This window comes from Ochotona curzoniae, unplaced genomic scaffold (genome assembly GCF_017591425.1).
Source record: "Ochotona curzoniae isolate NIBS_2020 unplaced genomic scaffold, NIBS_Ocur_1.0 contig_43, whole genome shotgun sequence".
Taxonomy (NCBI): Eukaryota; Metazoa; Chordata; class Mammalia; order Lagomorpha; family Ochotonidae; genus Ochotona; species Ochotona curzoniae.
In genome coordinates this window covers 36103344-36128709 of record NW_024466218.1, presented here as the reverse complement: position 1 = coordinate 36128709, position 25366 = coordinate 36103344, and the positions used below count along the sequence as shown (strand labels likewise).

The following is a 25366-nucleotide window of genomic DNA, read 5'->3' as shown; positions in this document are numbered from 1 at the left end:
AAACATTGTTTCATTTGGGTCCAAAACATTGAAATCTAAGCACCCATCCTACTTCTAGGTGAGCAAATGGTTTCACACGGTGCTGTGTAACTTAACCAGAGTGTCAGCAGCTGCAGTTCACAGTCAAACTTTGACAGGCTGCCTTGGGAATGAAGTCTGATCATGACACCAGAATGCTCCAGGCATAGGAAAGAAAGTAATCTAACAGTTACTGCAACTCGCTTCATATTGATTAGACCTGGATAAAAGAGAATTTGATTATCTTTAGGATTAGCTTAGCCTAGATTTTCCAATTTTTTGATAGCTAGTGATTCTTTCTCTCCTAATATTTAAAGTAATTCTTGAGATAATTTGAGTCTGTAGGTGAATGTGAGCACAGAGTGGTTTAAATTGAATAATGTTGCACTGTGTCTCTGAGTGTTTGAGGTCTTCTCCATCTGCTGCCTTAGGAGCTCTTAGATGACCTGGTTGGGATTTTGGCTCAGGAGCTGAACTTGGACGTGATCATCAGGGAATGTGCAGATGCACTAAGCTTTGAGGATTACTGATTACTAGAGCTATTTATTTTGTACCAATTTATTTACCGTTAAATATTTATTCCCATGGGTGAGTTAAGTTCCTGGAACAGCCTTCATTTTGTATTTGCTGCCTGGATTCCTAATACAGTGCAGCATTAAACTACGGATACCATCTGAGAAAGACCAGTTCAGCTTTGCAGAATTAAAATTCCAGTTGTTATTTAATAATCTGAAAGGGTTGCCATACCCTCAAAAATTTTCCCCTGCTATAAGGGAACCAATGGAGTCATACGAACAATTCTAATTGAAGGGCCATTTTGAGGAAAAGGCTAATTCTGTGATGCCATGGTACTTGAGAGTCGTGAGAGGAAATATTCCTTACTGCAATACTTGGAGATGTAGTTACGGCAGAGTCCTTGAATTGACCTTTCATAATGATGAAAGGTTTCAATCAATGAGCACATATTTGAAAGAGGAACATTTTGTTCAAGATCATGATTTAACTAACAATGTATTTTGTGCATTAAGGATTATAGAAATGAGATTGCTCACTCTATATGGTTTGTTAAATGTCCAAAAAAAAAAAAAAAACACTTTAAAGATAAGTCCTGACCTAATTGGTTGTTAGTAAGTTTACCTAAGGAATTCAAGCTTTATTCTGGCACTCACAGGAGCAACTGACTTTTGCAAGAAGTTGACATTATCAAAGGCATATTCCAAAGAGACTTTATTGAAAAGTGCAAAGGATTAGATCGGTAAAATAGAGTAGAATAAATGATTTTCAGTCAGTACAAGGAATAATAGAGAAGGTTGAGAAAAATACGTAACATGGTTTGTTCATTACAAGGTTGGGACAAAGCAAAACGACAAGGAAAGGACATGAACGATATTGGTGGAGTTTAAATCATAGCTAATTCAAGCTCATTGATCCCATTTAGCATAGCGGGATTTAAAAAAAAAGGAGGGAAGAGCATGAGCATCTTGGATGTGTCGCTCGTGATGTGGTAGCTAAATATCTCAGCCGACAGGTCAGGCTGACTGTATTGGTGCTGAACATCTTGAAAGTTTGACAGGGGTTCCTGGTCCAACAAATCAGGTATAAATATTGCCTCCTCACTGACTAATTCAATGAAATCTTTCAATTTATATCAGTTTTATTTATTGATGTTTTAAGATAAATGAAATACAGTTGGCAGTACTCAGCTTTCACCAGAAAGCATTTCAGAAGAGAAAGACTGAAGTCCAAGTACTGCAGTTAAAAGCATCTTTTGGAATACAGAAGCAGGAAACCCTGTGAATTGGGGGGAAAATTGACATAGGGAAATGAGACAGTGGAACAAAGGTCATTGCTAGTAAAATGAGAAATCAGTTATTCATAGAATGAACCCCATGAATGGGTGGCATTCAGGATGGGTGGGAACAAGGTAAGATCCTCCGATTATGTATTATGAATTCTGGCCAGAGCATTGGAAGGGCACGAGACAAGGGGTACCAGGTCCTGAAAACTGCAACCTCAGGGTGCTGAATGCTACAATTAACACAACTGCAGGAGGCGTGGAGAGTGAGGAGCATGGTGAAGGTTCAACAGAGAATTAGCAAAAGCTGTTGGTCTTGTGTATTAAAAAAAGACAGGATGAACAAGGAGCCATTTTGCTTCTGAAGCTTCTAGGAGGTTAATAGTTGGTCAAAATGAAAAGTCTGAAGGAATACAGCTAAAAGCATCCATACATCTAACTCTCTGGCTGAACAAGACATTCTTTCTATTAGCACATAAGGTTATGATATTGATTTACATTATGAGACTATAACTCTGGGGAAGTCTTGAATCATTTTCACACATTTTGATGAAATCAACTTTGATGCAGTTGCGTTTCAGTCAGAAGAAATGAGCAAAGCGATTGGAGCTTGACATTCTAATTCTTTCAGAACTCCAGCACCTGCCATTCTCTTGATCCTGTGAGATGGAGCATTTTCTAGGAGTCAGGAAAGGCTTAGGGAATCTTAGTCTGCATTTGTCAAAAAGTGAGCCAAATGAGGTTCCCCATGTGAATCCCTTCTATTTTTCTGAGTACTTCTTAAAAGTACAGAGTCGAATGGATATTTTGTTTAGCAGTTAAGCCACTGTTGAGGTGCTCACATCCAATGTCTGGTTTTCTGTTTTGAGACCAGGCACCACTCACCACTCTAGCTTTTTGCAAAGGCAAGCACTGGGAGAAGGCAGATAGCTCCAATATAATGATACCCAAATCAGAGACCTGATATTGTCCCCAGGTTCTGATTTCAGCCTGGCCCAGCTCTGGCTGTTGGGGTGATTTAAGGAGTGATCCAATGTGTAGGGGATCTGCTGCTGCCTGTATCCCAGGCTCTGCCTTCGAAGAAAATAAGTAAGTAGAAATTAATAGAATTCCTAGGTTCAGGCACCTGTCCAACCTTTCAGCATCACTATGATAAGAGCAAATACAAGAGTCATGAAAGTATAGCAGGAAAGTGCCTGAGGTTTTGATAAACAATTCCCCCTGTTTTGCTTAAAATGGAAATGCAGAATGATCATCTATATTCACATGGCACTTTGCATTGTAGCAAGTCTATCTTGTTGATATTGCAAGTATTCTGACTTGTGCCAATCCCAGTCAATGCGTTTGCTCCAGTTTATCAGAGGAGAGGAACATGGAATTTTTATCAACAAATACTATCAGGTATAGTTAGGTTCAGCATATTTTTCAGTATAAATATTTTTGGGTTGTTGAAGAAATTAGTTTTAATTTACTTTTTGATTTTATATTTTGATTTTACTCTTAAGCTCATGCTGTTTAGTATAATAGCCTTCCTTATTTGTCGCTTCATTTTTCTCTTGCTTCACTGGCCTATCCCATCGTTTCCCTCCAAACCTTTCTACTATATATGCATGATGTGTTGATTTTAGTAAAAGGTATGTGGATTTACAGGGAAGGTAAGTGGCTAGAACGCAGATTCTGACCTTGGTTCAGAGTTGAGAGTTATGAGTTGAAAGTTAGGAAATACTTACTTTGGAAGAAAGCTTGTGGCAATGCCATGCTCTTGTCCACACTGGCACGAATCCGTGCTATTCAAATCATTGCAATAGCTTCTCCAGGGTTCAGTAGGAGGGATCTTCTGCATGGTCTCAAGCCAATCTATTAGTACTAGCAGAACTTGGCTTTGTGTATCGGCTCCTTTCTTCCAATCCCATGATAACTCTACATGCCTATGTGTGCTGCTAGTCCCTGGCATGAAAACTTCAGTGTCTGTGCCAAAGGCACTGACAGAGGATGTTCTGAAACTCACCAGTTAGACACTGCTCCAACTCCATTTAGAAGCACAAAAGATCTTGTCTTGACACTATGTGTGCACGACTTTCAGTTTTATAATGTTCTTAGTATATTTATGAATATACTAATGAATGTATTGACTATACTAATGAACCATTACATTTAAAACATCTTGAATTTATAATAGCAAACAAAATTGAAGAAAAAATAGCATTTTCTTATGAAACAGCTTCAGTTTATAGTGATATAAAAGGGAGAGAAGACTCTGAGGGAAGAACACTGCCCCGTCACTTGTACACTAAGCTGCGTGCCATCACTGCTTACAACTCCTGCTGTGATCGATTGCTCCTGCTTGGCCATATCTCCTAGGCCCGTTCCCAAACATTGGGAGGTCCCTGTGACCTCAGATCCAGTCCCATGTTCTGAATTGTCATTATGTCTACTCTAACTGCTACCATGGCCAACATTTCCTCTTGCATCCTGAAAATTAAGCAATGCTTTTTTGTCAATGCCAATATGAACAGATATTAGACAAAGGGTAAATGTGGTGTGGTGTTGGCTCAACAGTTGTGCTAACAAAAATGTCCTCTTAAACCAGCTCTACTGAAAACCATGATCTGGAAAATGAACTGACTTATTTGAATTCGGTGTTATCTAGAGACACTCACTTCATGAGGCAGGGAAGATGCTCTGGGGGAACTGCTGATTATGAAGTCGAGAACTTTCTTGGAGTCCCTGAGATGGCCTAGGTTTTAATTTTTGTCTTTGTCAATTTGCTTCTGCCCTAGGTTTGGTCCTCTGATGACTTCTTCCTGTTCCTCACATTGTTTTATTTAGTAAACGCTTATTTTCCCAGTAGAATATTTCTGTTAATTTGTGGCTCTCAAAATTAATTTCTGAAAAGTCTGTTTAATGAAAACACAAACAGAACTAAATTTCTGTGTACTGCTGGTTGTAGGGAATAGTTCTATTTGAAAATATAGGTATAACCAAATAATGAAGCCCTATTTAATTGAAGCTCAGCAAAAGAGAATGAGAAAACAAAAGCTGTAAATGACATAAAATTATCAATATTTTTAAAAATTTGAAAACTTTTCTGTAAATCTTATAGATTTTACTTTTTAAATGTATATGTAACTGAAGATTTTTGTTAAACCATGAAAATGAATTCATGACCGCTGGCAAGTGAAATTCAAAATCAGAGCTACAACTTGCCAGCTCATACCAGGAAGGAACAGAGAATTAGGAAAAGGGGATTAAAACATTGTTACAAATTTCATACTAAAACGGTGCTGCTTCAACACTGGAGGGAAATAAATCAGATTAGTAAAATAATATCATTATGCATGCTATTTTAGCACTGTGTTAAGAAATTTTGGCACTTGATTTTTTTTTAAGATTTATTATTATTATTTTTTATTGGAAAGGCGGATATACAGAGAGGAGAGACAGAGAGGAAGATCTTCCGTCCGATGATTCACTCCCCAAGTGAGCGCAACGGCTGTTGCTATGCTGATCCGAAGCCAGGAGCCTCTTCCGGGTCTCCCACGCGGGTGCAGGGTCCCAAAGCTTTGGGCCGTCCTTGACTGCTTTCCCAGGCCACAGGCAGGGAGCTGGAAGGGAAGCGGGGCTGCCAGGATAGAACTGGTGCCCCTATGGGATCCCGGGCGTGCAAGGCGAGGACCTTAACCACTGCGCCACCGCGCCGGGCCCGGCACTTGATTTTTTAAAAGCACATTTTAAATTTAGTCAACTGGCTTAAAAATCTACAAGTATCCTGGTTTTCGATCTTCTGTAGGAATCAAAGGGACAAGAGCTCGAGGATGCAGACAGCAGGGTTAGGACATACGTACCCGTGTTTCAGTGCAAGTAAGGTTTGTCCCTAGACATTGTAGGTTAGTCACCTGTGAAAAGGAGATGAAGAAGTGGGGACCAGTTATAGATTTCATGCCAAAGAATCTCATCTGAGAACTTAATGAGGACAGGCAAGAGCGAAATGACACAGGGAAAAATATACAGAATACATTTTGATTTTAGATGAGAAGAGAGTTGAGTATATTTATGTTAGAATGGATGTAGATGGTAGAAGCTGGTGAAAATGACGGATCAGATCACGTGTGTGCTAAGTGATTGAGATAAGGATGATAGAGACTCAGGTGATTGAGGGAAAATTAAAATTCAGAGAAAAATTTCTGAGTTGAGCTTGCAAAGTGAGTCAGGAGATAAGAAAGATTTTATCTAATATTACTTTCATTATTTGCCAGGAAAATAAGAAATAACAAAGATTAAAGTATAGTTCATGATGGCAAAGTGTGGGAATTTGGTAAAAATAGTTGCTAACATTCACTAAGACTAACCTGACTATAAATCATAGCAATCTACACATTTATGCAGTGGAGTGTGGCATTTCATTACTTGCTTACAGTGAAGATCCTTTTGTCAGAAGCTCTGTAGATCTGCCTTCATGTCCCGGTCATGACTTGTGGATGATGATGCCCAGAAATGCTTCCTTCCCTGAGGTGATGGTATACAATCAAAGCAGCTTGAGGAAGGTCGGATGATTTGTTCAGCGTCCTAGAAAAAGCTCTAAATCTACGTCTGTCTTAAGTTAGAAAATAAACAATGCCACACTCCCTTTGGTCCAGTTGTGAAGTGAAGATCCTCTAGTGTGGTTTGCCCCTACTCAGCCAGCACACGGGTCCAGAACACAGCTCTTCAGCATGCCGGGGAGCGCACAGACCTCTGTGGATAAGGAAGTAAATGCATCCCACAGGCCTGAGTTTTTAAATACTAACGCATGTGTGGACACAGCCTTCATCCAAAGATCGGTGGAGGTTCTGAAGCTTTTTGGTCTTAAAACCTCTTCCCTCTCTCAGCAATTATCATGGCGCTTTGACTTATTGAGTCAGTACTTACCCTGAAGACTTTTAAAACACGTGCCTTTTTTAAACTTAGGTAGCATATTTTATTAGAATATTGATTAAGATATTTAGCAATACTAAGTTATTAATTCAAATAGTAGTTGTTCTTTAGGCGTGCAAACTTAGCATTTGGTTTATTCGGAGGTAAGTTTAGCTGCTCTCGGTGTGTTAAGCCTGCTGTGAGTGTTGCAGCAGAAGCAGATGAAGGAGAGAAACCAGCGTCATGGAAATAGACGCTTGGGAGAGGCAAGCATCTCCAGATAACAGTGGTTATTCTCTTACAGCAAACCACACCTATGCTAGTGACAGTTTACTAGAGGTTAGATGGAATAGGAAAGTTGAAACTGTATGAGTGAATGCTTTTTATTCTATTACATTTACATCCCTGAATATATTGTCTGCTTCAAATGGCTTCTTTACCCATGCATGATTATTCAACATCGAGCATCATTCCTCTGACAGTTATTGGATCACTATCATGCAAACTTCCAAATATTGACACATCCTTTTATGCAATATCAAAAATAATATTTGTTCATATCACCACCAGTCTAATTTATAAACTATCCCCATATTGGGAAACTGTCAACTGCACAGTGAAAAATATATTTCCCTCACTTGAAGCTTGAATATTATCACTGGCAACAAATACTATGTTATTTTTCTTAAAGGCAATAGATTCATTTTATTCATTTCCAAGAAAGCGCCTGCCAAATATGCGATTCCATAAAACCACAATGTGTGTTTCAAGCAAAAACGATGCTCCATCAACAAAGTAGTGCTTTCTCTGACAAAATCCACCAGAGAAGTCAACAACAGAACTGTTCTGTCCACCCTTAATATCTCAATATTTTATTATATTAAAAATTTATTAAAATTTTAGATTATAATGTATATTTATGTAAATTAAGTCTTACATATAATATATTTAGAAAATAATTTTCTTGCCTCAGAAAATAGACTTCAGCTATAATTTTGTGATTTCATTCCTCAAATGCAGGGTGTACTCAGTGAATGCCACCTGGATACAGCATTGCATTTGCACTGCCAACCCAAATGTCATCCCAGTGTGCTGGGAGAAGTTATCAGATTGCAAAACTATGCAAGGATTTTAATATTTCAGTACAACTTTCATTTGTCGACAATCACATAAAAGCTATTTTTTATGGTTGTGACATGCTGATAATGGCACAACTAAAGCCAAATAAGCAAGTTAGCCATGCTTGTGGTTTTCTATCCACTTATTAAGAGGAAAGGGAAATTTTGTGAAAAGGAAATTAACACTGCTTTCTTACTAAGGTAAAACTTTGAATCAGTGAGTCACTGTATTGTTTGACCTTGGCCCTCTCCGGGTTTCTTTTCTTGACTCTCCCCCAGGTAGATGTTCAGTAACGGCAGCCGACAATGCTTTCTTAGCTTCTTAACTCTTTGGGTGTCCAGCTCAGGCAAGGCTATGCAACAAGGCTTTAGGATTCTGAACGGTCCTTATTCCCACATCAATTCCTGCTGCTCGCTCCTTAATTGTATCTGCAGTGGTGAGGTTTGCAATGCCTGAAGCAGACACTGCTGTGTCCGTGTCTGTCTGAGATTTAACTGTTTGTAATTTGGAAAGATATTTGGCTGCCTTTTTTTCTTTTTTTTACACACCAGACAGTTGTGGTTTAGTGAACACACACACACAACCTTTCATCAGAAAGTCTGGTTAAATTCAGCATTAATTCGAGACTTCCAAAATCTTCTGGGAAAGCCACTGGTCCGTGCAAGGAATACAGGTCGCTTCTGGCAGGTCATTGGTGGAAAAAGAAGTAGTAAACCAATAAGCTGCCCTCATGAGTATTAAGCTCAAGTGGTGTCTTGCAAAAACAGATTTCAAGAAGTACCAAAGAGAGCATAGCATTCTTATCCCCTGCATACGAAAACTTCACAATGAAGTCTAAGGATGTAGAAATATGATAATAAACATGAATAAGTGATATGGCAAGCCTTTTAACCCTAGGAAACTAAAATGGAGAGACCTCATGGAGAGTTTTGAGCAGCCACCATAGCCGTGAGTGCTGTCCCGGTGGCAGCCCTGAATGCTGCCCCGTTGGCTGACAAAGTACGAGACAGCTCAGGAATACATCTCTGTAGATCTTTCCCATCTGGTTCTCTTCTCTTTACACAAATCCGTCTGTCCGACAGCAGACACAGACATTTGAGCATTTTGTTGTTGTTGTCTGTTTACTACTTTCCTCTTTACCCAATTCTCTCTAGCAACATTTGTTGAACCTGTTGAACTCAGAAGATTTGGAACCTAAGGGGAGGTCAACTTCTACTGGAAGAGCACTTAGGAAATGTTCTAGAAATGGCTGATTTTCAACTGATGTGACTTGTCAGAGTTAGGAATCCAATTCCAATGTGACAATGTCCAAAGTTAATTACTGAGCTGCTAGAACACATGTCCCAGAGTGCAATTGGACTCCTCCCTGGTGAGGAACCGCAGAGCCCCGTGTGCTAGCATCCGCTCATCTGAGACTTCCATAAGCACACAGCATCATTTTAAACCATCTCAGGAAAATAAAACTCCCCTTTCTGTCTGCCCATTAGCCTCGGAGGGCTGTCCCATCCTCTAGACTGCACGTTAACTGGGGCTAATTCAAGCTCTGTATACTCCAGCACGTCCCACTCTTCATGCCGCAGCACTGTGCGGTGATGGTGTTGATCATGAGCATGACCTCGGACAGGGGACCACAGGGACCGGGATGATATAATGGGCTGTTTTCCTGACACGTTCAAAATTCACGTCGCCAACTAGCTTCAGCTTAGAGGTTTCAGGATCTGAATGTTCCTTTTTCCCACATCAATTCCTGCTGCTCCCTCCTTAGTTATATCTGCAGTGGTGAGGTATGCAATGCCTGCTATGTCCGTGAGAATGGCAGGTTTCTTCAGCTTTGCTTTGGGAGTTTATCAATGGGAATTTCAAACAATGTGGCATTGTCGTGGGCTGCCCTTTGTCCCGTTCTTGCGCAGTGACCTTCCAGCCACAACCACATTTTTTACCCTGAATTGGAATGCTCATTCATGTAATTATCTACGCTGGTAGCTTAGAATCCTAGTCCAAACACATTGCCCACCATTGATCACATGGAGTGCGTCCATGTCCTTGCCAGGAGAAACTGCATTACAAATCTTCCTCTCCTCCATGTATTCTGAAAGAGGCAGCTGAATGAGGAGGTATTCTATGCTGTGCCATTGTTGAGTTTGTTGATCAAGTTTAAGAATTCTTCCTCTGACATTCTAGCTTCACAATTATCTGTGCCGATAAAATCAGCTGCCCTGATTTTGGATGTCGGAGTGACTGGCAGGATTCTTACCCAGCAGGACCAAGTTCAAACGCGGTGGCTTGTGGCTGAGGCCACCCACTTTTCTGCTCCTCCCACACTTCCTGCTTGATCTTTTGGACTGGTTTCATCCTGGAAATGACCACAGACTCCTTTCAAACACCATGAGGTGGAACACATGCTGGTCCAGGTGGCAGCTGTGTGCTGGTAGACTTGAGCAGCTGGATAGCCAAAATGGAGATGAGAAGCTGTAGCCATGGCCTAAACAGGTGCCAAAGACAGGAGGTGATGCGATGTATGGCTTCTGAAGCATCAATGATGTGCACATTTTAGAAATTCAAGGAGTGGACATTTAGCCTCGTGCTGAAGACACTCATTACGATTTTCACAGCAGGCTTTGATGACCAGCTCTGGCGTCTGAGTCCAGCTGGCTTCTAATGTAAGCCAGGAGACACTCAGGATGGCTCAGGTAATTGAATTCCTACCAACCAGGTGAGAGACCCGGGTTGAATTTCTAGATTCCAGCTCAACCCAGATCTCTGCAAGTATTTGAAAAGGTAACCAATGGCTGAGTGTTGTTGCTGTCTCTCCAATTCATTAAAGAGCAATGTAAAAGTCCCAGGATTATTTTTTTAAATCTAAAACTATTCATCTGGAAATAACTGCATAATTCTATGACCAAACTGCCATACTCACATCTATAAATCATAGAGAAATAGACTTTCCGTACTCTCACTGTTACGCATTTCATTTGAAATCAGGCTTTCCTTTCTATGAGCCCTCTCAGCAGTTATTACTATCTTTTTCTACTGCTTCAAGAACTAGACCATGAGTATGGTGAAAAAATTGAGTGCTTTATGCTCCTCTTTATGAGATACTCTTCCTTCACCATAAAATTCTGGCATAAATATATCTTCTTTTATTTACAGAAATGTATTATGAAGTTCTATAACTATTTTACTTTCAGGTACAATCTTAATATTTATTTCTTCAGAAAACTAAAGTGCTAATAGCATTTTAGTGTTATTATGGAAATAAATTAGAGTTTGGATACCATGAAAGGGGCTCCTTTGAGTTAGGGGGATAACAATTACAAAATCATAAGAATATACGATCTCGTCAATTCCACATAATTGAATGCCATTTCGTACTTCAGTGAAAGTCAAGGTTCTCTGTATTCCACACTCATTTAAGAAGGAAAATTGGTGAAATTCTGCATTTATGATGTGGTTTTTAAGGGTTAGCATACAAGAAAGAAGAGATGATGATATGTTTTTGTCACATTTTATGAGCCTAGCTTGCAAATAAAGTTCAAATTTTTATTAATTTTACAGTCCATAACTTAGTTATACAGCCCCCTGCAACTGAGTATACGCAGAAAAATTGTTCATCTGGTGGCTAGGAGGAAAATGATAGAAATTTTGTGAACAAGAATGTGATGGATTTGCTGTGAAAAACTGGACATACAGAGTCTTGCAAACACATCAACAAAGAGGAAAATTAATTTGGCATAAAGTTATTGCACTTTGCATTCTGGAAGTTATGTTCAGCTCAGTAGCATTGTTCTGTTTTCTAGTTCCTGAATAGAGAGAATAGAGAGAAATAAGTTTCCTCTTGAAAATGACTTGAATATAGACCAGTGTGCTAGAAAATCAATTAAAAAATAAGCAGATTCTGAAATTGTTTCAATTCAGGAGTGAGTAAGAGGAAAAAAAGGAAATTGGAGATAAGGTCACTTTATTTATAGGTGCTTTTAAAACATTTATTTGAAGGTAGAGCAAGAGAGAAAGTGTGAGAGAGAGAGAGAGAGATTAATTTTCCTTCCACTAGTTCATTTCCCAAATGCTGGCAACAGCCATGTCTGGGTCAGGTTGAAGCCAGGATCAATGAATTCCACCCAGATTTCTCTCATAAGAAATAGGGGTTCAAGCATATGGACCATTCTCTGTTGCTTTCCAAGGGCCATTATCGTGGAGCGGGTTGCAATTGGAGCAGTCAGTGCAGAAGTGAAAGTTCAACAGTGTCTCTTGGGAGAACATTTTCCAAACCAGAAGCAAGGAGCTCCATCTAGCACGTGGGTTCACGTACGTGGCTATCCTGTACTGCTTTTCCAGGAGCATTATCAGAAAGTGGCTTGAAAATGGAACTACCTGGATAGAAGTGAAAGAAGGGTGTCCAGCATGACCTTTCTGAGAATACAGCATTTGCGCTGCTGCATGGAGATTGGGAACAACTGAGCTACGAGGTTCTCGGGTACAGTCATGTCTATCAGCTGGACAATAGGATGGGAGGAGAGACAGGGCAGGACAGCGGTATAGAGCCAGGGGCCAGCTCAAGAGCACACAGGGTGCTGTAATCTGCTACAAAGAGCTGCGATCTCCTTCAAAGATCAGAAGAAAGACAGGGAATCCCAGGATTAGAAATACATTTCACAAAAGTCTATTTAAGTTGCTTCCAGGAGAATGGATAATATGGCAAGATCCATATTAGGGACCAGTTCCTAAGCCCGGCTTTATTGTTGGTCAGCATAATGTTTTACGTATTGTCCTTAGACAACCTTCGGCTAGCTCAAAGTGTTTTTCCTTATCATTTGTTTCTTCAGATTGTATGGCCCATGTACTCTTGTGATATTACTGTGACTAATACAAATGGAATTTTTAAAAAGCCATGTTTTCCTAAGCTTTTTTGAACCGTCAAGTACAGTCTCTATTAATAAAGTACAAAGACAAAAATAAAACTTCAATTCCCAGAACTGGCGTTTCTCGCAACAAAGTCTGGCATGAGTTATAAAAATGACAAATGTTAACCTTCAGAGTAGAGAATAGAATACCAACTGCATCTCCACGAGCAAAATACAGGAATAGCCATGTTCAGTTCAAATATTCAAATCATAATATTAATAATTGATATAATCAATACTATGTTGAATATTTAAAGAGAATATCAATATCCACACAAGTATAGATACCTAGAGTGGGTGAGTTTGATGTAAAAATAAGGAAGACATGGAAGAGCCTCTTCAATGCCACTGGAATGTTCAGTGGTGACCACCACATGGTGGTTTTACACAAACATAGTTCCTTTTTTGGTGTCTGTACATATTAAATATATACTTGTTGAAAGAATGAGTAGATACCAATTGAATTAGTGGAAAGACAGCCCTCCGTGGAAGAGCCGCAGTCAATAGCATCATTTCCACATCCTTCATGTGCATTGCCTGTGTGCATTTTTTTTTCAAATGGCATGAGAACTGTTTCCAAAATAGCTATATGTGTTAGCGCGCTGTTGTAATATCTTACCACAATGGAGTCTGCATAGCTGATTTGCTGTGTGACAGGAGATGTCTCCCTGTTTCAACAAACCCAAACATATTATGCATGGAAAAAATAAGAAATATGCTCACACAAGAATAAAACGAAATCTTGGTGAAAACAGAATGATTGTGTCAAGCCAACAAGTGGAGCTATAACTTGTGCATCTTAACTTTGTACTGTCAATATTTCAATGGAAAAATATGTTCAACAACTGGGAGAACACTTTGGACTAGAGAAGAGTTGTATCCATAGTCCTAGGCCTTGAATTACCTGGGGTTCCTAGGAGCTGATGTTCAGCCTGGCAGTTACGTCACATCAATTCCTGCGTTTAGATTCCTGTCAGTTCACACTTTAAGAAGTAGTAATGAGGGCGTATGTGATTGGTTCCCTAATCGCCACGTGGGAAGCCTGGATGAAGTTCCTAATTGTGACTATTGCCCAGCTCTGGCCATTACAGGCATTTGCAGAGTCAATCAATGTAGAGTAGTTCCAACTTGTATATGTAGTTGCCTCTCAAAACAAATTTTATCGTCAGTTTAAGGAGTTATAGAGGAAAAATAGGTTTTAGTGGATGAACACATGCAGGAACAACATTGGGAAAAAAAATTGTTCTGTTTGAGAGAGAAAGAAAGCAGAGAGAGAAAGACAGAGTGCACGTTCTTAGCTGTTGGACAATTCCTTGAATAGTCACGCCAGCCAGGATTCGGCTAGACCAAAACCAAGAGCTGGAGATTCGATCCTGTCTCCAGCATGGGTGATAGGAGCCAGTCTCTGAGCCATTCCTGTCTCCAGCATGGGTGATGGGAGCCTGTCCCTAAGCCATTCCTGTCTCCAGCATGGGTGATGGGAGCCTGTCCCTGAGCCATTCCTGTCTCCAGTATGGGTGATGGGAGCCGGTCTCTGAGCCATTCCTGTCTCCAGCATGGATGATGGGAGCCAGTCTCTGAGCCATTCCTGTCTCCAGCATGGATGGTAGGAGCCAGTCTCTGAGCCATTCCTGTCTCCAGCATGGGTGATGGGAGCCTGTCCCTGAGCCATTTCTGTCTCCAGCATGGATGGTAGGAGCCAGTATCTGAGCCATTTCTGTCTCCATCATTGGTGATGGGAGCCTGTCCCTGAGCCATTCCTGTGTCCAGCATGGGTGATGGGAGCCTGTCCCTGAGCCATCACTGTCTTCTGTCAGGGAAGGTGGAGCACTGAGGCACAGCCGGGAGTCTAACACAGACACTGAGACAGAAAATGTGGGTATTCTAACCTGCATCTTAATTTCTAGGATAAATGCCCAACTCCGAGAGGTTTTGTGAAATATTTTCTTTTGTATTGAGAAAAATCCAGTAATGATACTATAGCACATGAATTAATATTCGTCATGACTTTATTATCTACCTTTAATTTGTCATTTAATTTGCTCTAATGTGTTTTAGGTTGACTCCTGGATAATGTAATAGAATATCAGTCAACATTATTGAAAGCATTAATTGTGAAATGGGACTAACTGTGTTTTTCTTAATTTTTAAGATCCTGACTTTAAGGACCTTGGGGTTTTGAAACCATTACCAGGTTAGTAAAATAGATATTAGTTAATCCTTAGAAAACATTGTCTTCTGCCCTAAGACATGCTTGTGTTTTATACTGAAGCTCCACTGCTGTGTGTTGACCTGACGTTTTGTCACTTAGCCTGTGAATTTGAGATGGGCGGCCCAGAAGGAATTGTGGAGTCAATGCAAATTCTGAAGGAAGGCAAAGCTTCTGCCAGCGAGGCTGTGGACTGCAAGTGGTACATCCGGGCACCTCCACGGTCCAAGGTCAGTGCTGGGAAGAAGGCCGGACACCGACAGCTCAGTATGTATCTGCTGCACGTGTGAGTGCTGATGCTAAATGGTTTGAGAATGCAAACTTAAGTTATCGTTAGCTTTTGGTTTGGAAGTACTGTCTTCTGTGCAACCTAACTTCCAGCGGCCTAAATAGCAACATTGAGAGTGTCCCGAATAAATCAGTTGACAACCTACAGAAGTCTACCTTCGGGAAGAATGGCGTGAAATGAGCCATGGTTCTAAGGTTAATTACATTTGCGCCATTACTGTCAACATCTGTAGTATGTTTTCTAATCTCAAAACGTACAGTGGAAGAAGTTGTCCAGGGTGTACACACTCATGTGTTTGGCATGTAAAGTACAGGCGTTTGAGGCTGATGTCAAAAGGCAAAAAGATTAGGAGACCACGGGCCCATTTAGTGGGTAGCCCATTCCTATGTGCCTACTAAGTCTGTGAGTGTGATGAGCACTGCATGTCTAGAATTCTAAAATCCCCCATGATTTTACAAAATAATCAAGGTTCTAGATTTTATGTTGATTGCATTAATTTTTTGCGTGTAGGCAGCACATTGTAAAAATTTAGAAGTATTATGTTTATTAAAACTAACCCACGTGGACTCAGACTAAGGTATCAAGTAAAACATTCTTTGAGCATTTGCAAATTATTTGTGGATTTAGTTTTGGAAATATTGAGGTTAAGTAATTTTCTGCCAGTAGCTTTTATATGTGCTAAGTGTTGATATTTGCTATATTCTTCCTTTTATTCTCAGCATGAGTTATAAAGTTTGAACAAAACATTATTGATTTATTATATTTGCAGTTGACTATTTAGTGAGGTTGAAACAGTTTGTCTAATAAATTGCTTCCATGACTCCATACACTCTCAAGCAGCGTGCCAGAGAATTGAAATCTCATCAGCCCCTGTCCTTGGATTCTGGTTTGGCATTTAAAGAAAAATGTAACAAAAATCCAAGCAGTAAAATAATCCTGCTTTTTGTTGGGATGTGGAGTGAGAGGAAAGCCAAGAAATGCCCATGGTGCTGTAGACAAAACAGGATTGACTTAGCTGCTTCTCACAAGCTCCAGAATGAGCAAGGGTTGGGCACACCCAGGCTGAGAGAACAGCGTCTGTGCAGGTGTAGAAATCACGATAGCGTCTGCTTCCGCAGGACTTAGAGCAATTGTGTGTGACCTACAAACAGCAGGAGTGTGGAGGCGAGGAGTCGTTAATCTGGAGGGCTCCGCTGGATGCGTGGTGGAGCTTGCACCCGCCACGTATGGGAGAGCCAGGGCGGAAGCAAAGCAGCAGGTCTGCATCTCAAAAGGCTGCTTTCCTTCAGAGAGGACAGAGGAGCCGGGGAGTCATCAGGCTGAGCAGCAACGCTCCAACTGGAGACTCAGGATGGTGACAACCGTGGGAGTCCTAAGGCACACGCAGGAGGTTGCATGGCCTGACATTCAGGGCAAAAGAGCCAAGCAGAGCACTTTGTTGGGTTTCTCTGGTATTTCCAGAATGCTTGTACCTCGGAATATATGTCTAGGTTTTGTGTATAAAATTGAAGTGCGGTATCTTTCCCCCGGAATAGCCAATCACAGAGATTCAGAGATGATCTCACATTTCTGTTTTTAGTTTTGACTCTTACAGGTTTCTTTGCATCTGAGCAAATCTTTGAAAAACCCAATTACATAGAAGAAAGCCGTGCTTCTTTTTTTTTTAACTAATCAAGAGTGTTGGCAGCGTCAACATGAATACATACTACATGGCCTATGAAAGAGCCAGGTCGTACTTTATCATGCTCTGTTACGTAACCTGCAGACCCACATGCAAGAGCTGCTCATTTTTCTTAAAACCGTATGAATGAAAGATGTTTTTTAAAGGAAAATATGTGCCCCACTCCGTATAATCAGAACCTGCATCTATGCCCCTGGGTGGCACAGACGAGTTTGCCATCAGAGTGCAAAGACGTGCTTCTTTCTCCCGGCTGGTAAACAGGCTGTCTTCTGTACAGTTCCTAAAACAACAATAGCAAGTGCACCTGTCTGTTACACAAGCTGACATTCTCTGACCCAAAGGGGAAGCCGCCTGCAGCGCTGGACAAAGACAGTCCTATTGTGACAGGCCTTCACTGTTAAATAAAAGGTTAGAGGACAGGAAATGGCTTTGACTGCTGTGGAGAAAAGCAAGAACTGCAGATACTGCCTATGTGGGTTTACTATTTTTTTTATGGCATGCCTGGTAGCTTATGAGAATAGAATAGAATATCAAAGCCAAAGTTACACTTAAATTGGCTTGTAGGGAGTGTTCGAAGGTTCCTGGTGAGGGAATCATATCGCACAATGAAAGTACCAAGCAGCTTACTTGGATTCTATTAGAATTCATATCAACTATATAAGCTTCCTGACCTTGTGTCAAATACAAAATGTAATGATGCAGCCTTTATCTGGTTTCTTTTTAATTAGAACATGATTAATCCAGAGTTTTGGGGATTCAGTTAACCAGAGTCACAAATAAATAAATAAATCTGTAAGTGAATCCATCATTTAAAAGTTAAGTCAGGGGCTCGGCATGGTAGCCTCACGGCTAAAGTCCTTGCCTTGCACACACCGGGATCCCATATGGTCACTGGTTCTAATCCCTGCAGTCCCACTTCCCATCCAGCTCCCTGCTTGTGGGAAAGCAGTCCAGGACGGTCCAAAGCCTTGGGTGCCTGCACCTGCATAGGATACCCTGAAGTGGCTCCTGGGTTTGGATCAGTTCAACTGTGGCCATTATGGCCACTTGGGAAGTTAACCAAAGAATGGAGGATCTTTCTCTGTAAATCTGCCATTCCAGTACAAATAAATAAATCTTTAAATAATAAAATAAAATTGACAAGCCAGTCATGCTCGTGTTAGCATGTTACAGAGTTCAGAAGGAAATAGCACACGAGCCTTCACACGGAAACCTGTGGTTGCCTCTTGCACAGCTTCAGTAAGGCCTGGAAGCACATGTGCATACCCGGCAATTCAGAGATTTTAACTCTTCTTTTATATTTATTTTTAATGGAAAATGAGATATAGAGAGGAGGAGAGATAGAGAGGAAGATCTTCCATCCGATGATTCACTTCCCAAGTGACTGCAATAGCCAGTGCTGAGCCAATATGAAGCCAGGAGCCAGGAGCCTCTTCTGGGTCTCCCACGCAGGTGCAGGGTCCCAAGGCTTTGGGTTGTCCTGGACTGTTTTCCCAGGCCACAAGCAGGGAGCTGGATGGGAAGTGGGGCTGCTGGGATTAGAACCATCGCCCATATGGGATCTCAGTAGGTACAAGTCAAGGACTCTAGCAACTAGGTTATTGCACTGGGCCAGAGATTTTAACTCTTAAAGCTGAGAAATAGATGAGTGGGTGCTTATGTCTTTTTAAAGATTTATTTTTGTTGTTGTTTCTTGAAAGACGTAGTTACAGAGAAAAGTAGAAACTCCTACACAGAATTCTGTATGCTGGTTCACTCCGCAAGTGGCTGCAACGGCTGGAGCTGAGCCAATCCGAGGCCAGGACCAGGAACTTCTTCTGGGGCTCCATGTGGGTGCTGTAGCCCATGGACCTGAATATCCTCTGCTGCTTTTCCATGGCATAAGCAGGGAGGTGGATCCGATGTGGACCAGCCATGGTACAAGCAGGTATCCAAATGGGATGCTGGCACCACAGGGCAAAAGATCACCCTGTGGTTACACAGCACTGGTAAATAGATGCTTGTTTTATTAACTTATAAATGGTGCATATTGGGTCTGGCACAATAGCCTAGAGACTAAAGTCCTCTCCTTGTGACCTGGGATCCCATATGGACTCTGGTTTCTGGAAGCCCCGCTTCCCATCCAGTTCCCTGCTGTGGCCTGGGAAAGCAGTCAAGGATGGCCCAAGGCTTCAGATTGGATCAGTTCTGGCTATTATGGCCACTTGGGGAGTGAATCGTCAGATGGAAGATCTTCCTCTCTGTATATCTGACTCTTTAATAAAAATAAATAAATCTTTTAAAAAAAAGTGAAGATAATAAATATCTTTTGAAGTTAACAACAAGGTGTAAAAGATGCTTGTGTGAGCTAGTATTCTATGAATAAACATAGAAAACTAAGAGATGGAGAAAACATCATTGTGCAGTTCTGAAATTCTCCAGGAAAGGTCAGCTGACTAGGATGCTGGTGAGGCGAGCGGTGGGAGTCATCTGAGCTCCTCTGATTCCCGGGGCACCTGTGCTCCTGTCAAACAAAATTCATGGGATTCAATACAAATTAATGGGGGGGGGAAAGCTGATTGATGTCTGGAAAAAAGACCCTGCTAACAATGTTCAAACCTTAAGGCGCTGGCATATGAGAATGGAGTGAGCCAAGCTGAAGAGCTTTCAGAACTGCAATGTACTGTACCAGAGAAATAGATCTTCCAATTAAATATAGAAAAGTTCTCATTTCAAAAATGGAGATGGTGTTACATGCCACAGGGGGAAGCTAAACACAGTCTGGCAAGGATTTTGCATAATAATGTGAAGTCAAGCATTTTTTGGCATAGATGGCATGACTGTCTCTCAAGATGGAAATTTCGTAAATCCTTCACAAGTGACTTGCCCAGATACCTGTCATGTTAGTAACTGTGCTGGAGCAAGTCAGAAAGTCCTGGTCGAGTCGGATGTAACAAAACCACATTTTGGGGCGATTATGAAGGTTTAATTTTTAAAAAAAAATAATTTAAATTGAATGCGCTTTTCAAGCATCACTGTTAACTGACAAATCATAGTGTTGCGTATGTATGTGATACATTGCATTGTTCTGATGCAGGCTTACATTTTGGACAAATTAATACAAACTAATTAGCAAATCCATCATTTTACATTTGCTAATGCAGGATGACTGTTTAAAGCCATTAAAATGTAGATAAGTTATGGGCATTAATCGGTGGTGACCGTCACAGGCAGATAAAGCCAGCTTTCGCTGTCTTCCCACCACTTACTAGCGCAAATTAGTTTTAAATTTATTGTAGCTTAATTTGAAAGTACTTTGAATTAAATTCTTGTCAAATCAGTAAAAGCTTGGCAAATGCAGTGTCGAGTCTTTTATACTATAATTTTATTAAAATTATTTGGGTGATAAACTGAAATATTTTAGCTTGAATCTTATACAGCCAAGATTCCAACTCCAAGCTTAGGCCTCCAAATATGGTTATTGTTAAGTTATTTTTAAATTGAACTTTGCTGATGTCATTGAAGTTCCCTACCAGGGGACTCTGAGTTAATCCAAATGGAGAGTCTGAATGAGGTGTGGGCAAGAGGGGAGCTGGGAGCCCAGAGGACGGAAGAGTGTTTTGCAGGAGTGACGTGACCCCTGGGAAATGGTAATTCCAGAAACAGGGGTGCTCATCCTGCAACCTCGAGACCTGTGGGCTTCCAAGGCATCTAAACCAGTGAGAAGGTAAATGAGCGTGTGCGTGTGTGCGTGTGTGTGCGTGTGTGTGCGTGTGCGTGTGTGTGTGTGTGTAAGAGAGAGTTATATTCTGTTGATGGTAATTTGTATTGAGGCAGTAGGGAGTGAGTGTGATGGGCTAACTGAAATGAGCATAATTGATTACAACGAGATGTATGAAAGTTCTGAAGATTGTGTCTGGCACTTTCCCAAACAGTGAGAAGAGTGCATACCAACGTTTTTATTGGTCTTCCAACCACAGTAAAAATCCTGCTTCAGATTTAAGTAAAATCTCTCCCTTTTTTAATGCTGTCACTACTTAGATGGACTTGTGCATTCAAACTGGAAAATGATTTTGAGTTGTGAATCGAGATTTGTTGATTTGTTGATCTGTTAGTTTTCCATGCACTTGTGTGAAGCAACGCATATGCTACAGCTGTTGTGGGGACTACACACAACTTCCTCTGGCTAATGGAGTTCTGGTTTGCACTGAGAGCTCTGTTCCCAGTAAGACGGATATCCTACAAACATACAGTTAAAAACAAAGCCTTCAGCAGTTATTACACAAAACCCAATGACTGCAATGATTCATTTCATGTATAAGTAGCATTCTTTTTCATAGAAATGCTCTTTAGATACTGAATATCCTCAGATGAGAGTCATTGTACTTCACACACAATACATGTCAGTTACCTCACCTGGGAAATAGAGACGCTCTTTAGAACTGCCGAAGGAGAATCATGGGCCAAGTGTGCTAATTGAATTTCTAACTATAGAAATATCCCTACATAAAATCATCTCATTTTAAAATTTTAAAACAGTCACTGTCAAGGAGATGTATCATTTTAAAAAAAATTACCTTCAACTGTATTTTTGTAATCGTACAGGTTTCCTGGCGCCTCAGTAAAATGGAGCTCGTTTTGCTTCTGGCTTCCTTATTTGATTTCTGTTTAATTGCAGTTTGCCTTCCATATGGTTTGAACTTCCTAGAAGGCGATGAGAAGCCAAATCAGAGACACCACCCACACACCAATGCCAATGCATTAGCCTAGGGTCTGAATTTTCTACACCATTAATCATAAAACAGTTATAACAAAGGTCTGGCGTTGGAAGATAAGAATGGTGTGACACATTAGCTATATCCTAAAATCTTGTCCATGTTCCCTAAACTTTACTTTTTCTAATAACAATGTAACATTTCCAGTTGTACTTGTATATCCAGTGTAACACACTTGAAATAAATTTTTCAGATACAGTAGTCTAAGCCAATATTTTCATACAAGAATATCCAGTAATCAAATGTCTTTTTTCATGAATTAGTTGAGAAGTTCCCAAAATGAAATATATGTATTTTTTCCTACTATGGGCACAATGTTTAATATTCCCAGCTCTGCAAGAGTAGTGGGGGCAACTTTTGCAAGGAGTGCAGTGTCCTATATTTATTCTTGTCAGCGTTTTCTTCTGTTGATGATCTGCATTTCCAATTAAAACCACTATCGTTTTGAGAGCTGATAGACTGTTGCATTAGTTACATACTATTTTATGATACAAATGTGGATTTTTTCAACTTATTTGAATTCTCTGACTTAGAAAATCGTTGGTAGAAAAGGACATGGTTTTGCATTTATTATTAGTTTACTTGTTTTGTTGTAGTTTTTTTTTCCCCTTTAGGTCTAAAACACTGGTTTGCAGTTGTATGGTATTTTTACGCTAATCCAGCAAGGCAATGAGGTTTAATGAAAATAGCCTCATAACCAAACCTAGGAATTTTGTCTTTCAATTGTCTTTTTTTTTTTTTTTAAAAAAGAAGACCTGTTCATATGTTTAATACACAGAAAAATTCAGAGTAAGTGACAAAGGTTATGAGTATCTTCCACCTGCTTGTTCTCTCTGTAAATGCCTGCGGCAGCCAAGGCTGGGCCTTGGCTTGCAAAGCAGGCATGCAGGCATCCCTGTGGTTACAGTGATTGTTGGGACTCATGTTCTTGAGGCACCAGTGCTCCTCCCAGGCTGTTCCTCCTCAGGATGCTGCAATTGCAGTTCAGGGCTAATACTCTCCCTAGCCACTTCAGCATTGCTTGTGCTCATCCAAAAATGATGGCTTAACTGATTGAAAAATGCCCACCCATTAGTTGGAGATTTTATTCATATGTGGACTAGAACATCAACGTACTTATTTTCTTTTAGCAAGTTGTTTAGTCTATTTTGCTTCTGTTTTCTGTTAAAGCTCCTATAAAGAATTTGTTTTAACAAAAAAACCATGTGAACATTTATAAAATAAACTAATAATAGTTGGGGAGAGTTCAGTGTTTTTGGATATCTACTTTCATAGATTGGACACGTAAGAATTCTATCATTATATTCAAGCAGCTAATATTGTGTGGGGAGAGTAGATCATGGATTGACTGCATGAGTGCTATTTGGGATTTTTAGAAAATAAAACAAAACAATAATTTAAGCTTGAGACAGTGCATGGTTCCTGGGTGTGTTTTGTAGGGCTGTAGCAATGGCTGTTAGCTTAAAATTACTTTCAATATAGTTGAGGAATTTATGATAGCTTCTAATTGGAACATTACAGATTGCCCATATATAAAATTGTTTTCACAATGGAAAGCATAATACAATTCCAGCATTTGCATTGTTTCTCAATTGCATTCGTACCTGTGCATCTCTTAGCATTCTCTCAGATTTATGTCAGCATTTCCTCACTTGCAACTTCACGTTGCACGTTGGGCTTCTCACTAGCCTGCATGACGTAACTATTCCTGACACTTTGATGTTCGAGTTCTGCACAATACCTTCTTCTGAGAACAAAGACATGATTTCTTACAATAAAACCGTGCATTGCTCTATGTGAGTACCATTATTTGTGTAACATAAGGTATTAGATGGGTGCCTAGGAAGTATTTGGTGAAAGCTGGAAATTTAAATGAAATCAATAAAGAATGTAGAATCTCCTATGAGCTTATCATTCACAGGAACATTCCTCCACCCCCTTTAATGGAGTGTTTAGTGTGTGCGGAGTGTGGTGTTTCACTTAGGAGACAGAAAAACAGGTGACGCCAGTCAGTAGAAGGAACCTGTAGTCAGCAACTGCATCTTGAAATGCGCTCAAAATAGCGTTGTAACTGAAGGAGTGTGCGGAATACTGTCCCGGATGAGAGTGAAACCGTGGAATCCTCCAGGTGCGAAGCACAGCTCGACAAGTCAGGTGGACGTTTCTGGGCAGAAGAGAGCGCGCTGCTTCACACGGAACGAAAGGACAGCTTTTCTTTCTTTTTGTTTGTTTTATTTTGTTTTTCATAATAAGTGTGTAATACAGGGAGATCAAGAGAGAGAGCTAAACTTCCTTCTTTATCAGTTGTAAATGTGTTTGTGATTTGCCAGATGAAACATGACTAAAAACGAGTTGGTTACTTAGAAGCTTAACTTCGTGTGTGTATGTGTGTGTATGTATGTGTGTATGTGTGTATGTGTGTATATGCATGTGTGTATGTGTGTGTGTGTGTGTGTGTGTGTGTGTGAAGAGACAGAGAAATTTCCCTTTCATTGATTCACTCACCAGTAGCTGAAATGGCTGAGGCTGGCCAGAGCGAAGCCCAGAGCCAATCCTTCACCCACGTCTCCCACGTTGGGATGGGGACCCCGAGATGCGGGACATTTTCTACTGGTTTTTCAGGCTCACTAGCAGGGAGCAGGGTTGGAAGAACAGCCAGAACATGAACCGACATCTTCAAGACACGCTGGCATTGCAGGTGGCAGCTTTACGCACACTGCCACTACGCCGGTCTCAAAGGTCGCCATGACATAACCGACACTTTCATCCCTGGAGCCTGCCCTTTCCCTCACAATGTCTTTTAACTTTCATTATCTGCAGTGATGAGGCCAGAATTTTGAAATAGGTGAACCGAGAGATGTTAAGAGCACGCCGTTTTTACAGATGCGTCTTAGATTAAAATAACGTTTTTCTTTTACTTTGCTTGTACAATGCCACAGAGTCAAGTAATGCCTGCTCAGAGATGGCATTTCTAAGCTCCGTAACACTTAGGGGGACAGGGCAGCAGTGTGGGAGCCATCTTCTGTCTCTGCTTCTGTTTTGAACCATCTGAATTTGAATTCTTTAGTTTGAACATGGCCATAAAATAAGCCACTTTTTTGATCCCAGCATGGTAGCCTAGTGGCTAAAGTCCTCGTCTTGCACATGTCAGGATTCCATATGGGTGCCAGTTCTAATCCCAGCAGCCCTGCTTCCCATCCTGCTCCCTGCTTGTGGCCTGGGAAAGCAATTGAGGGAGGCCCAAAGCCTTGGAATCCCACACCCATGTGGGAGACCCGGAAGAGGCTCTGGCCTCGGCTGGATCAATGGACAGAGGATCTCTGCCTCTCCTCCTCTCTGTGTATCTGCCTTTCCAACAAAAACAAAATGCATCTTTCTTAAAAAGCCGCTTTTTAGACTTGCTGGTAGTATTGGAAATATTATGTAAAGTAGTCTACACGTGAATCAGCCTAGTCAGGTCAGATACGTTGAACCAGTTGAGACCAGGGGCTATCTTTAGGTTTCAGGCTTGTTTTCCTTTTGCACTGAACAAATGATTTGTTCGCAGACATTTTTAGAAGTAGAAGCAGGCCATAGAATTTGGTAGGAATGGATCAGGAACGTTTAAAATACATTTTGCAAACTAAGGGTTCATTTAAGTACAGAGCATAACATAACATCTGGATAAAACCTACAATCGAGTCATCTTCCACGGGAAAGCTATCATA

At 40.7% G+C, this 25366-nt stretch overlaps 1 protein-coding gene across 1 annotated transcript in view; it reads left to right on the top strand.

Moving 5' to 3' along the window:
- The window catches only part of NETO1 (neuropilin and tolloid like 1), an 88911-nt gene that overhangs the window by 47829 nt on the left and 15716 nt on the right, over positions 1–25366 (top strand). The window contains exons 5-6 of the mRNA XM_040985119.1: positions 14879–14920; positions 15038–15165. Coding sequence (XP_040841053.1) covers positions 14879–14920; positions 15038–15165 — 170 coding nt within the window. The remainder of the gene's footprint in view (positions 1–14878; positions 14921–15037; positions 15166–25366) is intronic.